Consider the following 17948-nt stretch of genomic DNA (forward strand, 5'->3'; position numbering starts at 1 on the left):
CAACAGTAATCCTGCAACTGAGGAAACTTTTCTCAGTACTTCCTGATATTAAAATCAACATTTAGTATTTACTGTACTGTGTTGACACAACACATTTATTTTAACTGCCTTGTATTTACCAAATGAAAGGCCACTGAAGGTTGAGTGGCATGCACCTGTGTAAAAAAAATGAAGTGAGGTCGTCTGTTGCAAAGAATTTGGCAGTATTTGATTTTTAAGTGGGCTTGATTTGGTCCCTGTATTTAGTCCTGTATTTTAAGCAAGGATTTTCAATGTAACTTGAAAAAAGCTTTTTCCTTTTCCTCTAAGTTAGATAAACATAAACATAAACATAGTAGAAAACTTTGCAAATTATTTTAGCTGGTACAATTGAGCTAGTATGAAAATACTGTGTGTAATGTACAGGGTAAGTATAGACAAGAAAATCACCATGATTTGTAGTTTACAGTACACTGTAAACTTCAGTACACTGAAGTTTTTTATATGAAGTTGATACAAACCTATTATCATTATCTATAAACGTTTTTCACTGTAAGCCAGTTATTTTCAGACTGGCAATCTGGATCCAATAGAAGTTGAGTTTGGTTTTCTTTCTTCCTTGTAGCTGAAGATGGTGCTGCCGCCGGGGACTCCATCCAGCTCTCTGACTGAGAGGCTGCTCAGGCAAAATGCTGAGCTGACAGGCTTTGTCAGCAGACTGAGTGAGGAGAAGAATAATTTAAGGAATGCTCTTATGAAACTGGAGGAAGAACTGAGAAGATACCAGCACAGACAGCCTTCTGCAGACTATGTATGTCCTTGCTGGTGCTGATCTAATGAGTTATATATACAGACATAAAAGCCTAATTTCTTGTCCTGGTCACCCTGTCTTTCTTGACTTCCCTCTACAGAGTAAATTGGTGTGAGTTATTCTTGTTCAGTGGTCAGTATGTCTCAACTCACCCTGTTAAGTGTAAAACTTAGTGATTTTACCCAGCTTCTTTTTGTTAACTACTCTTTTATTTTAAACGCTTTACGCCTTTTTTTTTTGTCTCTGTCTCATCACCATGATAAGCAGATCCAAATAGATCAGATAGCCTTCAAGATCATGAAGCCAGTATGATCCAGTTAAAGGGACTTTTTTTCAGAGAAGCTGTATTTTCTGGGACATTGATTGGGCTCCTAAAGTCACTGTTTTTGAGGTGTCAGAGTGCAAGGGTGGCCTCAGCTCCAAGCACTGAATAGCTTTTCTCATTAATTTTCTGAGCTCTCTACCAAACCAATGACTAGAATGACATGGCCTAAGCTTCTCCAAATCATATCACTCAAATTCAGTTTCCTTTGTCTTCAGTCTTCTAGGCACTTATCAGATGTTGGAGTTAATATTGATACTCTTGTTGCTTCTGAGAAGGAAATGTGGAACAGAGAAAGGCTGTCGCTGCAGAAATCTTTGAAACAAGCTGATGCAGAACTCTCCAAGCTGAGAGCAGAGCTCAGGAGTGAGGCTTTCCTCAGAGAACTGGGATCAGATACTGAAAATGCTGTTTTAAGGGTAAGAAGATTTTTTTTTCCCCACATACTAACTACAGCTGCTTTAAAATTTTTGATTTGGGCTTATTTTTCATTGTGTTCACTCTGCTTTATTCTGAGTAAAAAGATACCAATTCAGTTTTAAAAGTTTCGTCTTCAGGTACCTGGTTATTATTTTTTCTCTCCAAGAATGACATGTAAACACCTGTGCTGTCCTTTTGTATGTGCTCTATTTCTTGCTGTTAGGTGATCCTCAATATATGAAGTTGCATTCAACAAGTGTGAGCAGCAGCACAGTCTTCTCCTGGTGCTGAGAAATGAATTATCACAGAAATGCTGTAGAAGTAACAATGTCAAAGGTCTTGGAACTGTTGTGATTCTTGGAGCTTATGGAGCTTGTTGTCTTTTTCTCTTGTTGCAGAGAATTTATGGCAAATACCTACGAGCAGAGAGCTTCCGGAAAGCTCTCATATATCAGAAAAAATACTTGCTGCTGTTACTAGGAGGATTCCAGGAGTGTGAAGAAGCCACACTGGCCCTCATAGCACGGATGGGGGGACAGCCTTCCTACACAGACCTTGAAATCATCACACATCATTCAAAGGGTTTCACACGATTTCGCTCTGCAGTCAGAGTGTCCATTGCAATTTCAAGGTAACCTGGAGGAAGTTACATTTCAAACAGATAGGACTGTGCTGTTTGATATATACTTTCCTAGCTCTCTAGTGAAGTCTAGAAATTGTCATATTCCATCCTGTTTAAATGACATATTTTTGGTAGTCATGAATATAGTAGATACTTGTAGGGTGAGAAGGTGAGCAAAGTGTAGGTAAATTCTGCAGCAGAAATAAGCAGTCTGGTTGTAGTTGAAAAGGGCTCAGTATCTGATAATCACAGATGGAGTGTACTGGGTAAAGTCATATTATTCAAAAAAATTATGAGCAGTTCTAAGGATTGCACTTATTTACAAAGGTTTTTTCTGCAACTTAATTTCCTTTAAAGATTAAAATCTTAAATGTAAGTATAATATAGATTTAGGAATTAATTTTCTTAATCTAGATAGTCCTTTGAATTTCACAAGACTAAGTATGAGCAGGAATTGGAGAGGAAGAAAAAAAAAGTAAAGTTTATTGCTGCATAGTTCTGCCATGTTGCTAACCTTCTTTACAAAGGTTTGAACCCCCAAGCACTCTGCTTGCTATTGTTCTGAGGCTTGTGTGTCATATAAATTCAAGGAAGTGTTCATGTACCTGTTGTGAGAATTTTACTCATAGTGCTCTCCAGTTGTAGTTTTGGGGCTGCAACAGAGCAAAAAAAAGTATATTTAGTATGATTTTAAAACACTGGTGTGGTGTAGCTTAGGTGTTTGAGCCATTTACTGTCCACTTGGACCAATACAGCACCTCTGGAATTGTACATGTGAAACTGAAAGCAGCTTTGGACAAAAGATGGTCTTTCTTAGGGATATGCAAAAGGATGTTTCGTATTTGATACTCAGGTTTTAGATGCCCATGTGTTAATTTTGCTTGCTGGTCAAGAAATTCTTACAATTTCTAGAATACAAGAAGCAGATTACTTTTATTAGACTATTTCATTTATCCTGAAGCTTTTTGTTGTTTTTTTTTTTTAATTTGAAATGCAGAATGAAGTTCCTGGTTCGTCGATGGCACAGAGTTACAGGTTCTGGTAATCTGACTATCAATAGGGATGTCTTTAGCCAGAACACAGGTAAGTCACAGCCTACTAATGACTGAAAAAATTATATTCACAAGTCATACCACTGCTTAATAGAGATGGGTTTTAATTTTTATTATCCTCATGTGGAATGAATGGGGGCTGTTCCCTCTTTCTTTTGCTATAATTGTTTGGATTAACCTATTTCTCAGTTTTCATGCTCAGCACAGACACTAACCTATTTGTTTTCTCTTCATTTTTGTTTTGCTCCATTGTGGGTGGGATTTAAAAAAATAAGGAAGGTTTCCCTATGGAGCATGTTCATGAAAGCAGTTTTAGCTGAGTCATTGGAGTTTACGTAGGAGATCTGCACCACGGTCTTTTCCTTAGAACAAAAGCTTGTCATTCTTTTGTTATAGGTTTAAGTTTGGGAAATAACAGTTTTCTGTTAGCGTTTTTGTGGGAGTCTTAAGGAGAATCAGAAACTTCTTTATTATTTACTGTCTGTTTAGGTCTGCAATAAAATCTTTGCTCAGTCTGTGGGAGTTTTCTCATTGACGTCAGTGAGGCCAGGATTTCACCTCTGCTTTTGCTTGAGGGAGTCTGAAAGTGGTCCACACTTGTTAAATGCCATTTTTGTGATATGCAAACAGAAAACTCATATCTGAGATTCCCAGAAGAGTGCAAAAGGTCTTAACTTTTTTTAGTTTTCAAGACACTGCTTTTTGTATTTCTAATATTCTGTATATTTTGTATTTCTAGGTAATGAATTACGGCCTGATTCATTTTCTGGTGGCATGGATCTTTATGGAGAACAGAGGCATTCTTCTAGATCCAGGTGAGGCATAGAATCTCCTGGATCTCCTATAAACTTTCAGTAGAAGTATATTTGGGTTTTTTTATTATTATTGGCTTTCAGACACTGTTTAAATAATTGAAAGCCTCAGTGTTTACTGCTAAGGTTTGTAACCTTTGATGCTGCAAGATTTAACTTTTTTGTAAGAATATGTCAAAAATGATGTCTCAGGCATTGAGAGTGTGGTTACTCATCACAGCACACCCCTGCCAGTGAAACCAGGCATTTTTTATCAAGGGCAGCATTTTTATGAGTGCCATCATACTTTGAGGGGCTTATATGAAGTTGCGAGCTCAGATCTTCACTGAATATCAAATTCTAGCCATTTTTGGGTTTCATTTTCATGTAAACCACCTTAATATTTGTATTGTCTTAGTTTGTCGTAACCATATTAGTTTACATAGTAAAAACCTTTAACCTATTTTAGCCAGTATTGACTTTTACTTACAGAGAGTAATGACAAGAGGTAGAATCCTGTAAAGATGGTGGTGTCCTTGTTGACACAAGCTTCTTAATAGAAAACTAAACTTCAGTCTACCATGGATTCTGCTGCAGTCTCACTAGGAATGTGCTGGTCGGTCTTTGTCTCAAAAAAAGCAGCAACAAATGCTGTGCAGTAGAAAGAAAAGGCCAGGTGGAAGAGTGGTTTCTCTGGCTTGGGCAGTAAGTGGCAGGGAGGATGAATGGGTTTGATGTGCTGGCTACCACACGGATACGCTAAGGGCCATGCAGACCATAAGGTATTTCTGCCTACAGTATTTTGCTGTGTTGCTATTTTTACTCCATATTTCCTTTTTGAAATGGTGTGTGTTGTTCTGTCCCTAGGCTCCACGGGATGCATGCTGATTTAAACCCAGTCTCCTTCGCCTGTCCCCAGCTGCAGAACTACGATCCCGAAAGGGCTCTGACGGATTACATCCATCGCCTGGAGGCACTGCAGAAGCGGCTGGGCAGCGTGCAGTCAGGTGGGGCTCAGGCACCCTCCCCAGCACCTCTGGGCAGCACAGGGACCACTGCCACGTGGGGGCTGGTTCTCTGAGATACAGAACAAACAACTTCCATTTCGATCTTCAGCCTTCAGAGGCATTTCTGAGCTGTAGCAAAAAGCTCACTTAAAATAAGATTGTAAAATTCTTTGAAAAGAGGTATACAAGCATGCTTTCATTATAGATTTTGAGATTATTGGTAAATATTTACTTCTTGATCTCTAATAAATGCACAAGGATTCAGTTGGCATCTTGTTAGGAGTTTAAGTTACATAGAGAAAAATGTACCCAGAAGATTGGGATGTGGGAGAGGAATTTTTTCTCCTACCACTTCTATTACATCTATTGTCCCATAGATGATAAGTTTTGTACTGAAAGAGTAAAAAAAAGAGTACTGAAAGAGTACATCAAGAAAATTGTTAGAACAGTGAGATAAAATTTATCAAAGTTGAGTTTTGTATTCTTGTGTTTGTCTTCTCCATCATTTGGGTAAGTTTTGTTCTTAAAAGATTTGATCTATAGAAGACCCTATTCTATCATTTCCCATTAAAATCTTTCACACTTATTCAGCTGAATGTATGTACTTGTTCCAAGTAATCCTGATGACAATTTTTCTCCATCTTACAGGTTCGACTTCATACACTCAGTTGCACATGGGTATAAGAAGATAATAATACCCTTCAACATCTCCATCACTGGCAGTGATGCTAACAGATTGCCTTCTGTAAACCTGTGCTCTTTCTGTGCTTTTGTATAATGTGTATATTGTGGGACCAATATGAACACAGCTATACGATTGTATACAGTTCCATCCTGGCACACCCACAGAGACTGGGATTTATGGATGTAGGCACTTTGTGTTTATGGGAAAAAAAAAATCTGAACAAAAAAAAAATCCCCAAACAAACACCACCCCCCCCCCCAAAAAAAAAAACCCCAAACCCAAAACAAATCCCCCCACCATTAAATTACATGTATATTTGTGGAATGCTAATTTAAATGATTAACTTATGAAGTGTGTATTTATCAAAAGGGTGCGAAGATGAAACTTGTGTATTAATTAAATTGAGCTACATTCAGCAAAGTTTACTTGCACTTTTTCTGGCAAGGCTACTGAAGTTACATTGACTCTCGTAATATTTGCTACTGGCAGTGCAGACAGAATATCACTTGTAGAGACCTATTTTTGTAATGGTAGAAGTTTTGAATTTTATGGGTATTTTGTCAAAGTACTGAAATAAACATGACTTCATGCTTCTAACCGTGTTCAAGAACTGCTCCCTTATTCACACTGAACAGGTTGCTCCTGCCTGAGTTCCTCCTGCTTGTAGTGACTGCAGCTAGACTTTTTACAGATTCCAAAGTGCTGCTATCAGAGAGTGACAGGGACAAGCCTGGCTTCTGCAGACTCTGGTCACATCTGACAGGGCTGGGAGGGAAGAGCCTGTGCTCCCTCACCTGCCATGACTGATACAAACACAAGGTTTGAGAACAGTTACACTGAATTTAGACCAGGAAGGACAAGACAAAACCCTGATTACATGAAGCACTGCTGAAGGGGGCACTGCCCACTCCAAGAGAGAGTTTAAAATTTACTGATGAAATCTTTTCAAAAAGAAGTACAGAGTTGAGCATGGAAAAATTACCCAAGACGTTTGTTTACAAATTTAATTCAAAATTCTCATGAGCCAGAGCTCATTACCATTTGTCATAAGCACTCTTGAACCAAACACCATTTAACAATCCTGCATGAGTCGGTACAAACCCAGACAACATTCAGCTATTTCACCTTTTCATACACAAAAATGTTATTTACAAAATTCATGTTGTTGGTATCTTCATATTGTTACTCTTACACTTGACATCAAACTTCCAGAGATCACCACTTTCAAATTTTTTTTAGAGAATTACTTGTTGCTTTCTGAACATAAGCACTTTACAACTACTTCAAGTTAGACAGTTAAATGGCTCATTCTTGAAATGACTTACCTGTGAACACTTTGAACTCTGCCTACCACTTAGCTGTACAGTAACATTTTCTTAAACCAGCCAAGACCATCCCTCGCTTGGAACAGGATCATAAATGCCAAAGGAGGCCCCACCAAGTACAGCTCCCTGTGGTGCCTGTTCCCAGCTGGGTTTGCTGAAATTGGGTACAGAGGCAAGGTAGGCAGCCTTGCCCCTTGGTTATCTGGGGAAAGTAATCTTCAATTATTTTTCAAAAGGAAGTGTTCCATGTGTAGAAATTAGTTTTTCTTCATTAAGAGGATCTGGCATGCACCTTAAAAGTGTCACATCAATAGAAAAGATGCTTTTGCTTTAAAAATGCAATGAGAAAATTGTAGAACAAGCAATTATACACAGCAACAGTAAACACTGTGGGCAAACAAAATAGATGCAAAACTTAGACATTTGGTAGACTACTGTTGCTTTCCTAACAGTAGATTCATCAGCTTCCATCTGCCACTTATTCTGTCACAATTTTATTCAGAAGTCTGTTAGTTCACACAACTTTAAGGTTTTAGCGCCAGAGTTTACAGTGACCGCCTCTTGTATCTGATAACAGGGTTGTTAGGTGTGTGTATCATTGTTGTATAATTTATAGTTGGAAAATAGTTATTGATGAGATCAAATTCATACAAACGAAGCAAAGTAGACCAAATAGTCTTAATTTGAACATAAGCGAAGTTTTCTCCAATGCAGCGATGACGGCCTAAAAAGAAAGCCATAAAATGCAGTTAGAATATTTTATTGGATTGCCTTTGACAATCAGAAAACTTCAGAAGTTTTATGCAGACAATTCTCAACAGTCTGAAGCTCTGATGTTTCACATACCCCATTCTATTATTCCACCCAAATCTTATTTTTCCAAGTTGTCACTGCATAAAACAGACAAGTAAGTGGAGTGAGATTGTGCTGTTCTGTCCCCACTAGAAAGCATTCATTTATGTATCAGGGAAGAAGCATTTGCAACACAGAAATGAGATCAGCTCTAAGTCCATCACAGCAATATTTGCAAACTGTTCTGAAAATTGGTACTCTGCAGACTTTTTCTTTGCCTTCAACTAAACTTGTGTTACCAGGTTTGTCCTTGACTTGAAAAGATGTGAGTCAAGCTGGTGTGAGCCACCTCAGCACAACCTCACAGAAAGGGCTGCATTCTCTTACTCACCAGCCCCAAATGGAATGTATGTAAACTTCTCTCCAGCTGCTGGGTTATCTTGGAGGTATCTGTCAGGCTTGAAGTCCAGAGCATCATTCCAGGAGTCTCTGAGTCTGTGATTAACAGTGGGAGATACACACACTTGATGGCCGGGGGGAATATTATATCCACCAACAGTCTACAGGAGAAAAGACAAGACCCCACATGACAAAATGTCTCAATTTTTCTTTTTAAAACATTACCTGAAGTGTTACATCATGAGGCTTTACATTTCAAGAGTTTTTGGCCAAGTGCATTTAAAATTACTGGAGCCTAACACTTCCTCTCATACTTGAACAGGACACAGTGCTCAAGTAGTTGCAGGAATATTCCAGCTGTTTTAGTAAGGCTGAGAACTCTACAGAAGGAGGTTGTAAAAAAAAAAAAAAAAAAAAAAAAAAAGAATGAAATTAAAATTTATTGAAAGCCTTTGACATTGAAGGGACATAGTTAAAAACACTGTGAATTTTACATGGTACTGTACTTGTACAAACAAAGTTTTCTTTCAGATTTATTGTATTAATAGCTTGTATTAAATGCATGCCAAATTTTGCCATTACAGCAATTAAAAGTACCTGGCAAACAAAAAAATTGTGGCACCAACCTAAGCTCAAATAAGACTGGTAACTACAAGAAAGGATCAGTTTTGCTGAAGAAAACTGCACATGGCTGTTGCTAGATCCCAGAGCTGCTCTTCTCCAGATGGAACAATCCCTGTTCCCTCAGCCCCTCGCCACCAGCGCTGCAGCCCCCTCCCAGCCAGGTGGGCCCTCTGCGTGTTTCACTTCAGTCTTTTGCTTGCTGGGGGCTGCAGGGGTCTGAAACTGGACACAATTCCACATGAAGGTAAAAAATACCAAGTTCAATGTATTAATTGCTTTTGTAGCTCAACACCGGCTATGCTACCACTGACAGAACCCCAGAATGCCATCAGCTTTCCTCCCTGCCAGCAAACACAGCTCACATGTGTTTGCTTCTGCCAGCTGAGATACCTCTGACCTGGCCTGTGCTGCTGCAGTGAAATTAGCTCCAGGAGGTGTCCTCACCTGAGGAGTTCTGGCCATTCTCATCATGGTCATTATAGGAGGTCTAAGCCTTAAAGTTTCTTTTAGACAGCGATCCAGCAAACTGAGATCCTTGAGCTGAAAATAGAGATAAAATTATGTATCAAAATATAGCCAAGTTTATTCAACACAAACAAAATGCTATTTTATACTGTTTAAAAACATAAAATAGTGAAGAGTAAGCAGCTTATATTTACATGTACTTCATTAGCTACACTGATTATTTCTTTTCCATTTGATTCAATTAAGAAGGAAAAAATCACTGCCCATTGCAATCAAATACAACTACTGTCTTAGTGATTTGTCTCTTAAGTATTTTCTGTTGCCTAATTAAAGAACAATGTCACACTGCATTGCTTTCCTCAATGGAAATATGAGGATCTTCCTCTGGTACATAAACATAGGAACTGCAATCTTTCTAACGAACACTGATTAAAAAACAGTGTCAAGCTGAAAATTTACTTAGACAGGAAGAGAAGAGTAAATGTACTGGCAAACAGCATTATCAGAAAGATGACTGTGCCAATTACTATTTTAACACAAAAGCATGTCACTGTATTTCATGTCTGATGAGCTTTTAATTTTTTTTCCCTGAATAAGCATCTAAAAGTATAAAAATACCCCTCAGGACTAATGTAACACACAAACCAACCTGGTCGTAAGTTAAGGGTGGTAAGTCCTCCCCACACACAGCTTTCTGTTCTGCATAGCACTGCTCCTGCAGGGCTTTGTCCCGGGCCAGGAAGAAGCCGAGCCAGGCGCTGGTGGTGGAGGACGTGTGCTGCCCTGCCAGCAGCAGCCCGATCAGCATTCCCGCTATTTCATCGTCCGTCAGCGCGCGCCCGTCCCTGCATCGAACAGAACCACGTGGGAGCTTCATTTGGTCACATTTCACTATTTAGCACTGTTATTTACACAGTAGCATTTACCATTTCTTCTAATGTACTTCTTACTCCTTCTACTCTTTTATTGTCTACCCTAAATGAAGAGGCAAAAGATCTTAGGGTAGGGAGAAGGGAGAGCAGAAGGAGAGAGACTCTTTAGGAGCCTTAAAGAAAATCATTCCTCAACAGCCAGCAAAGAGAAAGGAAGCAACCTCAGTCACCTCCTGACCACCAATGAAAATCTCAGAAATCTGAATAGCCATTGACAACTGAAGTTTTAAACCTATTTTTAAGAATACAACTAGGACAAATTGCATGCAACAAAACCAATTCAGAATATGCAGGAGTGTTTCTTGGGTTTTGGTAGATAATTCTAACTAAAGAGCTCAAAGCTAAAGTAAATCTTAAAAACAAGTCTTTAAACTCTTGGCTTACTTGTATGAAGCATCAAGTAGAGTTTGGAGCATGTCATCCTCCTTTTCCTCAGACTTTCGACGTTTCTGGATAACCTTGTAGAAAATATTCTTTATTTCCCTGTGTGCTCGATCTCGTCGTCTGCAATTCAAAACACTTCCATTAGCAACTTTACACAACATAGCACAAAATGCTTATGAGCATTTACTGAGATGTATAGAATAGCTTACAAAGAAGTGGTGGGGATAGGGGCAATCCAAACTACAATGATGTTTAGATAAAATGCTTAAGTTGCTTCGTCTGTCAGTGCTGGTACCTGAAGCTCGGCAGAGGCAGCCAGCCTGGCAGCAGCCAGGCAGCGTGAGTGAAACCCCCATCCAGGTCGGCGTACAGCTGAGCCACCTTCTCATCCAGCAAACCTCGGATCTCCTTCCCATGCAAGCAATGGCTTGCTGTCAAAATGATCAGTTCTGAAAGGGCTTCAAACAGGTCTGAGGAAAGGTTTGAAAAACATTACTGAAATGTGTCTGATCAGATCTCTCTTTGAACAACTCTTTAATTAGATCATGGGTACCTTTTTTCTAAGGTATTTCTTTCTAGAAATTTTTCTAGCAGTTAGTAATTCTTCCAAAGCAAGCCATGCATCACAAGATCAATCCTTAATAAATGTAAGTTAAATACAAATATTTAACCCTGAAATCCAAATCCATAGGATCCAAATCCACTTAATTTTGCTGCTCACTTAAGTTATTTTTATATAGTAGTCCTTAGACTACTTACTTAAATATCAAATTATATATTACCCTATTACTATGTTTACATAAAAATCATATACATTCAAAATAATTCAATATATTAAAATGTGACATGTATTATATTATTTTTATGCATTTAAATATAAGTATGTATGTTTAAAGAATATTTGACACTGTTATGCAACTGTGAGCTTGCAATGATGATGATGGGCAAGTTGGGAATGAGGGAAAGTAACACTTTTGTCACTGAGGTAACTGTATCAGCTTCAAGGATGCAGTTTTTCACTGCAGAAACTCCCAGGGCCAAGATCTTCAGCACAGGCTCTCTATGAAGTCAGAATTGCAGCTTTTCCCAGGGACTAGGAAGTGGTTACACTGAGCTGACTGATACCATCATCCAAAATGAGCAAAACAGGTGCACCACGAGCTGACTAGGACAGCAAAACTAAGACAGCCCTTCATTCCTTTCAGTGATTTTCTGAGCAGTTTTAGTCTCCAATAGTCTTACATTTGATTTAAAAAAAATCTGTAATTTTTTTCTTCTGATATTCAGTACACTTTTACCTACATAATTTTTAATTTTTTTTATATTGCAGTACATATTTTACAAAAACATACTGCATAAGCCTTAAGTACTTCCCAGAAAACTGAAGGAAAAATGCATTTGATCCTTCTTACTTTTTTCTCCACATTCTCCCCATGCTTTGAAATACTCCTTTGTTTCTTCTTCAATCACAGATACATGCTGTCTAAACTGGGCAATGTTTAGCCCAGTTTTGAGCATCTTCTTCTGTTCCAAGAATATCTAAAAGAATCAAGACAGAATAAGCAATCAGTACAAGGATCATCATATTAATGTGACTAAAACTTAATAGAATTTCTACTATAAGAACATCCAAAAGTAAATAGGGATTATTATTAGGACTGCAGGGTACAAGAGATACTCAATTTTTACTAATGGGTAATACTCTGTTTTTCACCTTCTTTGTCTTTCAAGCAATAGTTCAGAAACATTCAAGTAAAATAATAGCTCAAAGGAGCTGCAGTTCTCTTTTGCAGTACCAAACAAAAAAAATTATTTTAGTATCTTAATTAAGCTTTATCCCTGAAGATACAAAATGCATGCGAAGTTGAACTATGAAATGTCCTTTAGATATTTAATCACAGTCAGCCCCATCTTTGCAAAGTCTGGATTTAGCCTGTGTCCCCTGATATGTGGCCTCCTCACCTTCTCTCCCTCTCCTGTGTTCTCTCAGGCAGAAGGATCCTGGGCTAGAGGTGACCCTTTCTTTTACAGAGCCCTCTGATCTCCCTGCCCAGGAAGTCAGACACAGAAGCAGGAGGCAAACTGCTTCCTAGGAAAACAGTGAGTTTCACACCCTTCTCACCTTTTCCTCTTTTTCTATGTACAGATTCACAGCTAACAAACCTACTGGTGAAAAGCTCTTCCTTAGATGAAACCATTCAATGTCATTGACAGGACATTGACTCAGAAAATTATTTATTTGGTTTTTAAGCCCTAATTATGAATGAGGCATCTGCCCTACAGCTCTGCACTGTACCATGAGTAATACACCAAAAACTGTCTTCCCAACAAGGGCTCTGCATGTACAATACAGGAAAAAAAGGCATTAATAAAAGAAGGCATTAAAAGAAAAGCTGCTTCCTAGAAACTCCTGGTTTGAGAATGCAGTGAGGACCCCAGCAGTCTGTCAGAGGGCACACATGTCAGAGAGCAAAGAGACAAGCACATTTTCCCTTGCAGCAGGCTAGCCAGTCCCCAGCTTGATGGAGACAGGGATAGCACACAGGAGAAAACACATCCTCTGCAATTTCAGCTCCTCTCAACAAAAAACTATCTGCAAGAGGCTTGGAGGGAGAAGAGAGAGTGTGAATATGAGTTCATATATTGACTATGAATATTAACAATTACCACAATCACTAAGTGAGTAAGCAAGTTACTAATTTTGAAGAATAAGGGGTGGTTCTTCCAAACACATGACTGAAAGTCACAGAATTAAGTCAGCAGCTTAAGCAGAGAAAAGGGGGTCTCAAAAGAAACTTCAGTATGACCCATCAATTGCAGAATGCCAATGAAATTTTCTATGGCTCTCTAATTCCTATTAGATGTCTTAAATAAAATTGTGGTGGTGACAAAAAAAAAACCCAGCTTACCTCTAGCAGAATGCATTCTGGCCACAACTGGCTGTGCTACCTCTCTAGCTTCATAGAAGGAAACTAAAGATAATCAGTGTCAGAGATAATTTAAAGGTCAATAGCAAACTCCCTGCATCTCCTTGCTGTGGAAAAAGAGTAACTTTTGTGGGGGAAAAGGATTTTTCTGGATCTGCAGAGATAATAGGAAAGAAGTCCTTCTGGTATCAAAGGTATGAATTAAGCAGACATATCCACAGATACCCAAGGCTTACTGAATAATATGGTTCATCTCTTGACTAAAGCAGAACTCAAGTGCACTCTAGAGAAAAAGAAAACCTAGGCTGACTGTAGAAAAATACTGAATTTCAAAAAAAGCAACAAAAAGCTGTAAATGGTGGGCCAATGAGGCAGGTCTTAAATCGTCCATATATGCCTGAAGTACAGAGTGATAAAAAATGCCCATTTGCAAGGAGCTTACAGAAAATCTTATAAAACTGATGGATGAGATTAGGTCACATCAAAGAAATAGCTCTTGCATGAAGACAGACATTCAAAACCATCCACAAACTGAAGAACATGAAAGCAGAAGTCAAACCATCTGTAAGAAGTGGGTAAACTTTCACAGAATTAAGGACAAACCATGACCTTTAAGTTTCAAGCTGACATGTCATGACAGTCAGAATCCACAGAAGCACAACACAGTGAAAATCTGGCCAGCTTAGCAGCCTGATTCACAGATACTCTTCTGAAACAAGTATATACCAGAGAAGAACATGAGATGTATTGCAGAGAATCATGCACCCTCCACACTCCAACAGCTGCAAAAGTGATTCACAATTCTATCCCTGACTTTTTGAGGAAGACCTCTGACTATGTGAACTGGTAGAAATAAGTCTGTTAGAATGGCCCCAGTCGTGGAAGAGATCTCTTAGGACACAAGAAATTATCTCCTTGTCATCCAGTCCTGCTGGTTCTCATAGGGATGAGGAGCTATGCAAATCCATCAAGTGGCAAAGAACCTACCAGCCAACCAACCAATTCTCCCCTAGACTGCTATCCACAATTTAGTACCTCCTGACAAAGGAGGAGACAACCAAGTTCTCCTTTACCTACTTAGAAAGTAGCAAGTTGTAGGTAGTTAGCTGTGTATGAGATTTCCAAAAGAACAGGGTAAGGACAACATGTTTATTCTGGATCATGGCAAAATGCCAACGTGGAGGCAAAGAGAGTAGTGATTAGTGCCCCTAAGCCACATCATTAATTGGGAAACAATGACAGCATGTAGGCAGGGATGAAGGAAGAGGTATGCTAAGGAGGAAAATAAACTGATGGTCATAGAAACTTGTCAAACGACTGCACTCGTACTAACAAAATGAGGCCAGAACTGAAGATCCAAAAATAAAGTATATCATAGTGCTATTTCTTCCACCCAACTACTCTGCTACACAACATGCCCTGAACAGAGCGCCAGCGGAGCAGATGTGGCCACAGAAAAGTTGGCTCCTGCAGTTTGAGTGTCTGGCATGACAGGCTACCCTCACAAAGAAGAAAGCAGCCAATGCTCAGCTCCGATACAATGCCATGTGGCACAGCCCCCGTGCTCCCATGCAGACTGTATGCTGCAAACATACACAGAATGATTTCTGTCCGAGCAAAACAAACCTTGTGGTTCAACTGCTAAATTATTAGTCCCATGTCTAGATTTGGCATGGCATAAAGTTACCACTCTTAGGGCTTTCTCAGAAGAAACACCTGAAGTTGCTTGGAAGGAAAAAGTGAGCTGCAGGCAGCGGAATGCTGCAAGGGAAGAAAAACTGACTCACTGTTTGTTTCTCTATGGTGAGATTAGATGGTGTCAAGAACAGAAGATAACATCCAGAGTGATAAATGGCCAGGTGGTAAAGAAAACAAACTGAACACACCAGATTATCCAGAGGAGACTGTTTATCCACTGCACTATGCCACAGATCATATGAACACAACCCCATCCCACAGAGTCAGGAGCTCAGGGCTGCCTACTCAGCACTGAAACTGCCCTGCTCTTCCATTGATCAGGAATTTAAAATACAAACCGCATTCGGGACGTCATAGGCAACTCCCCGGCCAAAGACCGGCGTCGTCAGCCGGGAGTACACATCCTCTGCGTTCAAATCCTCGTTTTTGCTGTTGAACAGCAGAGCAGCAGCATCACTGCCCAGCAGGTATGTGAATGTCTTGCCAACCATAGTGAAACTGAACACAGGTCCATACTAAGAGAGAGAATAAACAAAAAGAATTTCTTTGAAATAACAACAAAAAACATTAAATCCCAATCTCGTACAGTCTTTCATGAGTTACTTCTTCTCCTAAAAAATATCCAGACATTTATTAAAGATAAACATATTTTAAACCACATTTAAATTCGTTCTCAATGTATATACTAGTGATATCTAATGTTATAATGAACACATGTGAGCATGCACATTTTAAAAACATTTATTTTAGAAAACGTTAATAAAAGATCAGTCACACCAAAAAAACTGGCAGAGAGATTGCAGCATATATTGACCCCAGGAATCTACAAACACTGTCTCAAAAAATTCTGGATTTATGGAGTTATGCATAGATAATTAGGGGCAAATAAGATTTTGAAGTTTAAAAGTCATCTCCAGCAGACCTTCACGCACCAGATTCGGCTTTCTCTAAGCTAACCAAGCTAAGGTTGAAGCTTTTAACTCCAGATTTAGACAAGGTGAAACAGCTTGATAAATTCAATTTAACTGAAATTAAGGCTCTACTGATTTAGTTAATTCCTTCTAGGCTGTAACAGTGTAAAAACTACTGAGGTTTTATACACCAGCTCCTTTAACATCAGAGAGGCCTTAAAATTCATCAAGTTGCCCACAGAGGTGGTCAGCTGCATTTCAAGCTGGCTATAGATTGGTAAAGAATGTGAGTAAAGGTTACTGATTAGAGTAAGAAATAATTTCATGCAAATGACTTTTTAATTAACTTGTGATTCAGCTATGAGTATTACCCAAATGTACAAGCACATTTGTGACGTGAATCCCGAGAGCTCAGAAAACACTGATCTGAAGATCACAGAGCCTACTGTGCACACTCCATTCCATATTTGAGATGGTAAATGAGAATGAACCAATTTTAAACAGGCCCCTGATGGAGAACTTAACAGACACACAAAAATACGTTTGTATATGCTCAGCCAATCGTGGGAAAACATACCTTGTCATAAGCATTTTCCAAAAATTCAATGGGACTTTTTCCAAATGCAATTGCATGACCAAGGAAAGGGATGCCTGACGAAATAAAAGGTGGGTAGTTCTGCAGAAGAAAGAGAAAAATAAACACTGAATTTTCTTCAGAGATTATTACAGACTCATGAACTAATAGACTATTCTGAGCTGGAAGGGACCCACGAGGATCCAAGTCCAACTCCTGGCCGTGCACAGGACCATGCGCAAGGGTGACAGCATGTGCCTGACAGAGCTGTCCAAGCGCCTCTCAAACTCTGCCAGCTTGGTGCTCTGACCACTTTTCTGGCATGTGCCAGTGCCCAAAAGTAATACAATCACGTCCATTTACACATAAAACTGAGGAACTTTTATATATATTTGCTTAAATTCTTTTGTGAAAAGGCCAACTTAAAAAAAAAATTCAGTTGTTTAGATAAAGCTATATTTAACAGCAGCAAAGGTTAAGATAAAGTGAACATGACTAAGAGTCTTCCTACATTGCCTCTGAATGTGAAGCACAAAGACACTGAACTGAAAAGAAGGCAACCAGAAACGAAACAGTGCTGGAGGATTTGTTAAACAGCCCCTCAAAAGCACCTTCAGCTTAGCACTGTGTATGAAACACATACATAGCGAGACCTACAACATAGCGAGAACCTTCTCTCAAGCTCCATCATCAAACGGCACCGGGAATGCCCCTGGGCTCCGCGAGCGCTCAGCGGCCCGCGGGGCCGAGCAGCCCGGCAGGGCGAGCCCGGCCCGGCCGGCCCGGCCCCAGAGGCGCCCCCGGAGCCCGCTGGAACCGCCGCAGCCAGCGGGGCCGCTCCGCCGCGCTGCCGAGGGCCGTCCCGGGGCTGCTCCCGCCCGCCCGGCTCCCCCGGCCCGCGGGCACCGTCCCTGCGCTCACCTTCTGCTCGGAGCCCAGGTGTCGCCGGTACCCCAGCTGGAACAGGTAGCCGAGGCTGAGCGCGAAGGCGGAGGCGGCCAGCACCAGGGAGAGGGGGTTGCCGACGGCCACCCGCTCCAGCAGGGACCCGCCGGCCTCCATGAGGTTCAGCATCTTCTCGGCGCCGGCCGCCATCCGCCGTGGCTCCGCGGGGCAGGGCGGCGCGGTGGGCCGGGCTGGTCCGAGCCCGTGCGGCGGCTGCCGGCGCTGGGCTGATCTCTGCCCATGTGACGATTGCCGGCGCCGCAGCCAACCCGCGGCCGCGCCG

The 17948-nt window shown here is 40.3% G+C and overlaps 2 protein-coding genes across 9 annotated transcripts in view; one reads left to right on the plus strand and one right to left on the minus strand.

The window, feature by feature from the left end:
* AKAP9 (A-kinase anchoring protein 9) overlaps nucleotides 1–6286 on the plus strand; it is a 104571-nt gene extending 98285 nt beyond the window's left edge. For all 8 annotated transcript variants that reach the window (XM_064409728.1, XM_064409755.1, XM_064409745.1 and 5 more), the window contains 7 exons: nucleotides 605–790; nucleotides 1331–1531; nucleotides 1931–2163; nucleotides 3152–3237; nucleotides 3946–4021; nucleotides 4865–5004; nucleotides 5653–6286. In XM_064409728.1, the coding sequence (XP_064265798.1) occupies nucleotides 605–790; nucleotides 1331–1531; nucleotides 1931–2163; nucleotides 3152–3237; nucleotides 3946–4021; nucleotides 4865–5004; nucleotides 5653–5696 (966 nt within the window). In that variant the 3' untranslated portion in view covers nucleotides 5697–6286. The remainder of the gene's footprint in view (nucleotides 1–604; nucleotides 791–1330; nucleotides 1532–1930; nucleotides 2164–3151; nucleotides 3238–3945; nucleotides 4022–4864; nucleotides 5005–5652) is intronic.
* A 393-nt stretch (nucleotides 6287–6679) lies between these two features.
* LOC135294548 (lanosterol 14-alpha demethylase) lies at nucleotides 6680–17919 on the minus strand. Its single transcript, XM_064409955.1, has 10 exons — nucleotides 17642–17919; nucleotides 16724–16822; nucleotides 15574–15750; nucleotides 12023–12149; nucleotides 10906–11080; nucleotides 10611–10730; nucleotides 9944–10139; nucleotides 9274–9369; nucleotides 8198–8366; nucleotides 6680–7738 (listed from the first exon to the last, which is right to left on the minus strand). Exons 1-10 carry the CDS (start codon nucleotides 17813–17815, stop codon nucleotides 7560–7562), a joined length of 1512 nt encoding a protein of 503 aa, XP_064266025.1. The 5' UTR covers nucleotides 17816–17919; the 3' UTR covers nucleotides 6680–7559.
* Nucleotides 17920–17948: the final 29 nt, after the last annotated feature.

The sequence above is a fragment of the Passer domesticus genome, chromosome 1 (assembly GCF_036417665.1).
Source record: "Passer domesticus isolate bPasDom1 chromosome 1, bPasDom1.hap1, whole genome shotgun sequence".
Classification (NCBI taxonomy): Eukaryota; Metazoa; Chordata; class Aves; order Passeriformes; family Passeridae; genus Passer; species Passer domesticus.